This window comes from Chenopodium quinoa, unplaced genomic scaffold (genome assembly GCF_001683475.1).
Source record: "Chenopodium quinoa cultivar QQ74 unplaced genomic scaffold, ASM168347v1, whole genome shotgun sequence".
NCBI classification, from domain to species: Eukaryota; Viridiplantae; Streptophyta; class Magnoliopsida; order Caryophyllales; family Amaranthaceae; genus Chenopodium; species Chenopodium quinoa.
Genome location: NW_018743544.1, coordinates 137,412 through 146,717, shown reverse-complemented (window position 1 = coordinate 146,717; position 9,306 = coordinate 137,412). Strand labels below are relative to the sequence as shown.

Genomic DNA, 9,306 nt, shown 5'->3' with positions numbered 1-9,306 from the left:
TGATTCAATTAGCTATGTTGAATTAATTAGACTTTTGTTTTATTTAAAAAGCTTTGTTTGAATTTATTTGACTTCATTTTATTCAAAAAGCTTTGTTTGAATGTGTTTAACTATCATTTGATTAAAAAGCTTTGTTTGAATGTGTTTGACTTTTTGTTTTTAATTTTTTTTTGGTAAATAGCAGATTTTATTACCAAAAGAGAGAAAGTTACAACTTACTAGAGCTAAGTTATAACTTGCACCTAACACCACAAGACCTGAAAACTAGGCCAACCACCCACCAAACAGTTCAACAAACTTCTCTAGCAACCTTCAAGGAAGGGTTCTAGAGAAAGAAATGGGAACAAACTGGACTCAAGCTTCTAGCCACCTTTTAAAAAAGGGTTCTGAAAGCTAGGACCAGACAAACAAGAGCAAAGCAGAGAAGCAGGAAACAACCTGGAACCGGCAAACACAAAACAACAAAAGACTACAAACTGCATAAAACAAAACAACCTTCACCTAGACTCAGCTGCAGAAAACAGCAGGGCTAGAAAAAAGAGGCAGAGCAACAAAACACAGTACAGAATACAGGCCAAAATAGCAACCTGAACTCAAAACTGGTAAAAACCAAACTAAAGGACTAGAACATTACAAAACAAGCAGCTTCCTATCAACATCATTGCATCTTACAACTACTTTAAACACAATATCCCTAAACACCAAATCTGCAGGCAGATAGGAACCAGTGAACATTAAACTGTTCCTTTGAAGCCAAATACTACGTATGGTTTCTGCAAAACACATAATGTAGACTCTTGTTTTGCTGCTTAATCTCCTAGAGTTCCTGAGAAGCCACTGGTGTTCAGCCTGGAAATCTTGGGCTGACTTTTGAATCTTCATTAAAGCAAGAATTTGTTCCCAAAAGTCTTTAGAGTAAGGGCAAAGGAAGAAGAAGTGGGACACACACTGATTATTGTTTTGACAAAAGAAGCAGACACGATCACAGTTCATATTTCATTGCAATATTATATCTTTAGTAACCAACCTATTCATCAAAACTAGCCATGTAATAAAAATGCTCTTAGGGGAAGCATAATTATTACAGATGATCCAGTTTACCTTAGTAGATTGAGGCCTGAGTTGAGAATAAATCTTAGAAATACACACTTTACCAGCATGCATAACAGACGACCAGCCACCAATTCTATCAATGATGTCACTGCAACCTAAGATTTTCTTCAGAACCCAAGTACATTTGTTAGGAATAGGAGCAGTCCACAAATCTTTGTTATGGAAATAGTAAATATGAACCCATTTAACTTATAAATTATCAGTTTTATGAGCTATGTCCCAAAGAACCTTGCAAATAGCACCCTTATTCCAATCACTAAGAAGAGTGATATTCCAACCACCACAAACTTTAGGAAGAGCCATATGATCCCAAGAGACAAGAGCTTAATTAAAAAAGGCAATTTTGCCAGTCCAAAGAAATTCTCTAAACCTAGATTCAATTTCTCTTAAAATCTTCTTTGGTAAAATGAAAATCTTAGCCCAATATGCCTGAATACAAAAGAGCACACTTTTAATAAGTTGCAGCGTGCCAGCATAGGACAAGTTCCTAGCAGTCTAGCTATCAATTCTAGCAGTAACCCTCTCAATTAAGGGCCTACTTTGAGCAATGGTCAACTTCTTAGAAGATAAGGGAACACCAAGATATCGAAAATGAAGACTACCTTTGCTCATGCCTAAAATATTCCGCAAATTATCTTGATCAATCTCAGAAATCCCACCAAAGTAAACCTCACTTTTGCTGAGGTTAGCAGACAAACCAGAAGCACTGGAGAACTTCTGAATAGCACCCAAGAAGAGCTGGATAGAGATAGGATCAGCTCTAGCAAAAAGGAGACGATCATCTGCAAACATCATATGAGTGATTCCTAATTTCTCACATCTAGGATGAAAATTGAAATTAGGATCCTGAGTCATTTCAACCAAACATCTAGAGAGGCATTCCATGCACAAAGCAAATAGAAAAGGAGACATAGGATCACCTTGCCTCAAACCTTTTTGAGCAGGGAAAGGTTTACTAGGAAAACCATTCACCACAATACAGTAAGAGACAAAAGAGACACGAGCCATAATCTAATAAACTTATGAGAGTACCCTTTAATGAGTTTAGTAGCAAGCAGAATGTTTTCTCAATGTGTTTCCCAGGAATAAAACCAGCTTGAGCCTAACTAACAATAGAACCAACAACTTGAGCAATTCTGTTAGTGAGAACCTTAGAAATCAGTTTATAGACCATAGTAAAACATGTTTTAGGTCTAAACTCCTGGACATAAGAGGGGTGCTGAACTTTAGGAACTAAGGTGACAGTAGTGCAGCTCCACTATTTAGAAACAATACCCGTAGGGAATATATCAAGCATTAAACCCTAGCTTGAGCCCCACTGTGATCATACACTAAAGTACGGTGGCATCCAAAGGGAAAGAAGATAGAGCAAAAGAATTGCCAACAAGTTTTAGGAACTTATAAACTCTTCACGAGGTGAAGGTTACACCCCTTAACAATCCAGGAGATCGTCAACTCCAATAGATCTTGAACCATGACTGGTAGTTCGGGGATGAAGGTACAAATCCAACCTAAAAGAGATTGAACCTTCCTTATGATGCAAATCATGACGAGTCCATTAGTCCAATCAAGCATGATCATCCTACAAGTCCAATTCACAAAGAAATCACTCTTGCTAAGTCATTTGAAGATCAAGTGTTAGATACTTTTTGTGCGCATGGACCGTTTCTTGCTAACCAAGGGTTTACTTGTTTACATTCTGGTTATGAATGTTAATGGGCATCCTAGGCACGTTTTCAACAGCCTTAGGCATAGGAAAAGGCGTCCTTGAAGCAAGGAGAAACTTCAATGCAAAGTCATAAACATTTAGCATGAAGAAAGGCATGAATCAAGGGGAGGTTACTCCACGTTTTTGCTGGTTCTTTATGGCTGTTTTTAAGCTTCTTTTCAGCAGTTTTTAAGAGGTTAATTAAGGGTGATTAAAGCCTAAAATCAGTTAAGAAAATCTGTTTAGCTTAGGCGTGATTCTAGGCTAGGTTTTAGCTTTCATGTCTAGTTACAATAAACACACATTAAGCTTGTTTAATGCGTGTAGTTTAGTACTAGTTTGTTTTCTTTATTTAAGCTTATGATATGTAAGTGTATGGCAGATTATGATATATGAATTAAGAAAGTTTTCTCCTTAAAAACTATTTATTCTTGTTGCTAAGATAAATTGTTTTGTTGCCAAGTTTAACTTGACAAATTTGAGTGGTTAAGTGAGTTTTCCTTCCATGCAAATTAAACAACTAGTGGGTTTTAAGTGAGTAATCCTTGCCTACATATCTTGTTTGTTCAAGTGAGTAATCCTTACAAACTAATCCTTCTTTCCTCTATAAAAAGTTCCTTAACCATTTCCAAAACAACCTACAAACCTTTACCCGTAATTTAACTTAAAACACCAACCTTTTTTTCTTTCCACTTAAGTTTGATCCATTAAGCTTGTATTAACTAAGACTTTCTATTAGTTTTTACATCATTTGGCGCGTCAGGTAGGGGGCATTTCTGTCCAAAATGGATCAAGCAAACCCAAATGAAACCATTGACCAAAGGAGACTTAGAATGATGGAGGAAAACCAACAAAGACTCTTGGAAACCAATGAGCAATTACATGGTAATATAATGGCTCTAATGGCTCGTTTGTTGACACAAGAACAAAGGGATGGGCGTCAAAACCCTCCTAGATATGATGACAAGAGTCTAAAGTTGGATGTAGACTTTTTTGATGGTACTCTTGACCCTGAGAAGTACTTGGAGTGGGAGCAATCACTTGAGAGGTACTTTGAGTTCAAAGACGTTGAGGAAGATGAACAAAAGTACAAGATTGCTAAGGTAAAGATAGCCAAGTATGCTAAAACTTGGTTGAAAGGAGTCCAAAGAAAACGAGAAAGCAATGGGAAAACTCGTATTTCTACATGGACCAAGCTTAGGAAGAAACTTAGGGGACGATTTGTTCCTTCTAATTACAAGAAATCCATGTATGTGAATTGGAGCACTTTGCAGCAAGGAGGGAGTAGTGTGGAGGAATACATTAAAGAATTTGAGAAACTTTCCATTGTGTGCGAAATAGTGGAAAATGAAGAACTCAAATTAGGGAGGTTTATGGCTGGTTTGGATAAGGACATTTATGAGAAAGTAGAAGTGCAACCCAATCTGACCTTTGATGAAGCTTGTAAGTTTTCGGTGAAATTTGACTATCAAAAGAAGAAGAAGAAACCTTCGAACCCTTTTGACCCAAAATTCAAACGCCCATTTAACCCACCAAAAGAAACCCCTTCCTTTCCAAATTCCACTACCAAAAAGAACCCTACCTCGTTTGATCTTTCACAAAAAGAAAAAGGAAAAGCCAAAACTGGAGACTTAAGTGACATTGTTTGTTTCAAATGTCACGGAAGAGGACACTACAAGAGAGATTGTCCTAATGCAAGAGCTTTAACCATACGAGAGCTTAAGAATATGATGGCACAACCTTTTGTCCTTGAAGAAAAGAAGGAGGACGAATATGGTAGTGAAAATGTACCTTTAGAGTCTTATGATTCTAATGAGGAGGAGGAGCAAGTTGATGACTGTTTTCCCGAAAAAAATAGTCTAGTAATGAGGAGAGCCCTCCAAATGCACGTGGAGGTTGAGAAAACCCCAATTCAAAGAGAAAATGTCTTCTTAACCAAATGCAAGGTTAATGAAGATGTGTGTGACTTGATTGTTGATAGTGGCAGTGAAGCTAATGTTGTGTCAAGTGATCTTGTTAAGAAACTTGACTTGAAGACTACTAGACATCCTACTCCTTACAAGTTGAGTTGGCTTGATAAGAGCAAGAGTACGGGAGTTAGAAAACAATGTCTAGTAAAATTTCAGATTGGTTCGTATGTGGATGAAATTTTATGTGATGTCATTCCCATGGATGCTTGTCACATTTTGTTAGGGAGGCCATGGCAAAGTGACAAAAAATCAGTACATGATGGCCTATCAAACACCTACACCATTACTCACCAAGGCAGCAAGAAAGTGTTGCACCCCTTACCACCACAAAAAAGCCTTTCCCAAACACAATCCCCACCACCACAAAAAGAGCCCAAAAGAAAGGACATTTTGTTGCTTTCCTTAAAAGAATTCGAAAACTCTTTGGAGAAGGAAGATGAAGTGTTCTTATTGTTTTCTAAAGAGGAACACGAAGGTTTTGTCCAACAAAACCCTAGGCTAGCCGCATTGATCAAGGAGTATGAAGATGTTTTTCCTAATGAATTACCACAAGGGTTGCCTCCTATTCGTGGTATAGAACATCAAATAGATTTGATTCCGGGAGCCCCCCTTCCAAATAAACCCCCTTATAGATGCAATCCCATGGAAACTAAGGAATTACAAAGACAAATTGAGGAGTTGATGCAAATGGGTTACGTGAGAGAATCCATGAGTCCTTGTGCCGTTCCAACTTTGTTAGTGCCAAAAAAGGATGGAACATGGAGGATGTGTATTGATAGTAGGGCGGTGAATAACATAACCATTAAGTATAGGTTTCCTATTCCTAGACTTGATGATATGTTAGATGAGTTGAGTGGAGCTCAAGTGTTTTCCAAGATAGATTTGAGGAGTGGATATCACCAAATTAGAATGAGGGAAGGTGATGAATGGAAAATAGCCTTTAAAACTAAGCATGGTTTGTATGAGTGGCTTGTTATGCCATTTGGATTAACAAATGCTCCAAGCATCTTCATGAGACTTATGAACGAAATGTTGAGGCCATTTTTGGGGAAGTTTGTAGTTGTTTACTTAGATGACATTCTCATCTATAGTAAAAATGAGGAGGAGCACTTGAAACACTTGGAAGAGATTTTCAAAACCTTGAGAGAGCAACAATTGTATGGAAAGTTGGAGAAGTGCCATTTTTTGCTAACATATATTGTTTTCCTTGGTTATATCATTTCGGGTGAAGGAATTAAAGTTGATCCAAGCAAAGTGGAAGCCATTTCTTCATGGCCAATTCCAAAAACAGCCACGGAGGTTCGTTCATTTCATGGACTTACTTCGTTCTATAGGCGGTTTATTGAACATTTTAGCACCCTTATGGCTCCCATCACCGAATGTACAAAGAAGGGAAGTTTTCAATGGACTCCACAGGCTCAAAAGGCGTTTGAGTTGGTGAAAAAAAAGATGTGTGAAGCGCCGGTTCTAGCCCTTCCAGATTTCATGAAACCATTTGAAGTTGAGTGTGATGCAAGTGGAAAAGGAATAGGGGCTGTCCTAATCCAAGAGAAGAAGCCAATTGCGTATTTTAGTGAGAAATTGAGCCAAGGCAAATTGAATTACTCCACTTATGACAAAGAATTCTATGCCATGTTTCGAGCTTTGGATCATTGGTCACATTATTTGAGGCCACAGCCTTTCATCTTACATTCGGATCATGAATCTTTAAGGTTCATTCATGGGCAAAAGAAGTTGAATGCAAGGCATGCTAAGTGGGTGGAATTCCTACAATCTTTCAACTTTGCAACCAAGTACAAGAAAGGCAAAACCAATATTGGGGAGGATGCATTATCAAGAAGGCATAATCTTCTTGGAATCATGGAAACTAAAATTCTTGGTTTCGAGGTCATGAAGGAATCATACAAAGATGACCTTGAACTCAAGGAAATCATGGAGTCTTGCAAAAATGGAGTCCACGGTTCATTTGTCATAGTAGATGGTTTCCTTTTCAAAGGGAACAAACTTTGTGTTCCTAAAGGTGCAATTCAAGAGTTGTTGATCAAGGAAGCTCATGGAGGAGGACTTGCTGGTCATATGGGTATACAAAAGACCCTAGAAATCTTACAAAGTCATTTTTATTGGCCAAAAATGTTAGCTAATGTGCACCAAGTTTTGGCTAGGTGTTCAATTTGTCAAAGAGCCAAAATGACGTTTCATAAGGGAGAGTATAAGCCTTTTCCCATTCCCGAAAGACCTTGGGAAGATTTGAGTATGGATTTCATAATGGCCTTGCCTAGAACAGCTCGTGGAAAAGATTCTATCATGGTGGTCGTTGATCGGTTTTCAAAGATGGCTCATTTCATAGCTTGTAAGAAGGTGGATGATGCGTTCAATGTGGCGCAACTTTTTTTTAAAGAAGTGGCTAGATTACATGGTTTGCCTAGAACCATAGTTTCGGATCGTGACACTAAGTTCGTGAGTCATTTTTGGAAGTCCTTGTGGAGGCTCGTGGGTACTAAGCTACTTTTCTCAACAAGCCATCATCCACAAACGGATGGTCAAACCGAAGTGGTGAACCGAATTCTTGGTTCTTTGCTTCGTGCCTTAGTGAATAAGGGAGGTAAAGATTGGGACTTGAAGTTAGCTCATGCAGAGTTTGCCTACAATAGAACTCCAAGCAAAACTACAAAGTATTCACCTTTTGAAGTTGTGTATGGTGTGAATCCTTATGTGCCGATTGATTACATTTCGCTTCCTAAAGATAAGTTCGTGCATGGGACAGACAAGGAGCATATAGAATTCATGATTGATGTACATAAAGAAGTTAGGAAGAACATAGAAAAGGCAAATGAGTCATACAAGAAGCAAGCTAACAAAAACTTGAGAAATATGAAGAAGTTCGAAGTGGGTGATCTTGTGTGGATATTCTTGCGCAAAGAAAGGTTTCCTAAACAAAGGAAACACAAATTGATGCCTAGGGCAGAAGGACCTTTTCAAATCATGGAAAAGATCAATGATAATGCTTACAAAGTGGACCTTGGAGGGCAATTCGGAGTTTCATCAACTTTCAACGTGGGTGACTTGGCTCCTTATCTAGAAGATGATGAGCTGAGGGCAACTCCTTTCGAAGAAGGGGAGGATGATGCAAATCATGACGAGTCCATTAGTCCAATCAAGCATGATCATCCTATAAGTCCAATTCACAAAGAAATCACTCTTGCTAAGTCATTTGAAGATCAAGTGTTAGATACTTTTTGTGCGCATGGACCGTTTCTTGCTAACCAAGGGTTTACTTGTTTACATTCTGGTTATGAATGTTAATGGGCATCCTAGGCACGTTTTGAACAGCCTTAGGCATAGGAAAAGGCGTCCTTGAAGCAAGGAGAAACTTCATTGCAAAGTCATAAACATTTAGCATGAAGAAAGGCATGAATCAAGGGGAGGTTACTCCACGTTTTTGCTGGTTCTTTATGGCTGTTTTTAAGCTTCTTTTCAGCAGTTTTTAAGATTTTAATTAAGGGTGATTAAAGCCTAAAATCAGTTAAGAAAATATGTTTAGCTTAGGCGTGATTCTAGGCTAGGTTTTAGCTTTCATGTCTAGTTACAATAAACACACATTAAGCTTGTTTAATGCGTGTAGTTTAGTACTAGTTTGTTTTCTTTATTTAAGCTTATGATATGTAAGTGTATGGCAGATTATGATATATGAATTAAGAAAGTTTTCTCCTTAAAAACTATTTATTCTTGTTGCTAAGATAAATCGTTTTGTTGCCAAGTTTAACTTGACGAATTTGAGTGGTTAAGTGAGTTTTCCTTCCATGCAAATTAAACAACTAGTGGGTTTTAAGTGAGTAATCCTTGCCTACATATCTTTTTTGTTCAAGTGAGTAATCCTTACAAATTAATCCTTCTTTCCTCTATAAAACGTTCCTTAACCATTTCCAAAACAACCTACAAACCTTTACCCGTAATTTAACTTAAAACACCAACCTTTTTTTCTTTCCACTTAAGTTTGATCCATTAAGCTTGTATTAACTAAGACTTTCTATTAGTTTTTACATCACCTTAATAATAGGCCTCTACTTTATTCTGATCGTATTCATGTGCGCTTTCTGACTAACATACAAACAATAGGATTAACCCTAAACCTGTTTATCTATGTTGGTTGAATATTAATGCACAAATAAAACTATTATTGGCGATCACTTGAATTATAATCATATTAACCCTAATAAGATTATTAATTATCTTATTAAGCGTGATTACAAGTACAAATTCCCTTTAAGCATGCATAAAAGGCGTGATCAAGCAATAAAAATAAAAATCAAGCAATATAATAATAATCATAATAATAATCAAAACAATAATCATCATAATAATAATAATAATCATGTTAAAGCATAATAACAATAGCAAGATCCTAGGCATGATACTAACAAGATTAATAATAAACCCTAGCATGTCACTAAGCTTATAAAAATCAAAGCTTTACTCCTAACATGATACTAACAATCATAAATATTAGGAAGAACA

General features: G+C 37.2%; 2 protein-coding genes across 2 annotated transcripts; one reads left to right on the top strand and one right to left on the bottom strand.

Annotated features, from left to right (window-relative positions):
• Window positions 1-1,608: 1,608 nt before the first annotated feature.
• On the bottom strand, window positions 1,609-2,121 carry LOC110740209 (uncharacterized mitochondrial protein AtMg01250-like). The gene has a single exon (XM_021920690.1). The coding sequence runs from the start codon at window positions 2,119-2,121 to the stop codon at window positions 1,609-1,611; it is 513 nt and encodes a 170-aa protein (XP_021776382.1).
• Window positions 2,122-4,551: 2,430 nt separating this feature from the next.
• On the top strand, window positions 4,552-8,094 carry LOC110740208. The gene is made up of 4 exons (XM_021920688.1): window positions 4,552-5,362; window positions 5,636-6,356; window positions 6,504-6,871; window positions 7,382-8,094. The coding sequence occupies exons 1-4, from the start codon at window positions 4,552-4,554 to the stop codon at window positions 8,092-8,094; spliced, it is 2,613 nt and encodes an 870-aa protein (XP_021776380.1).
• The last annotated feature ends 1,212 nt before the right edge of the window (window positions 8,095-9,306 follow it).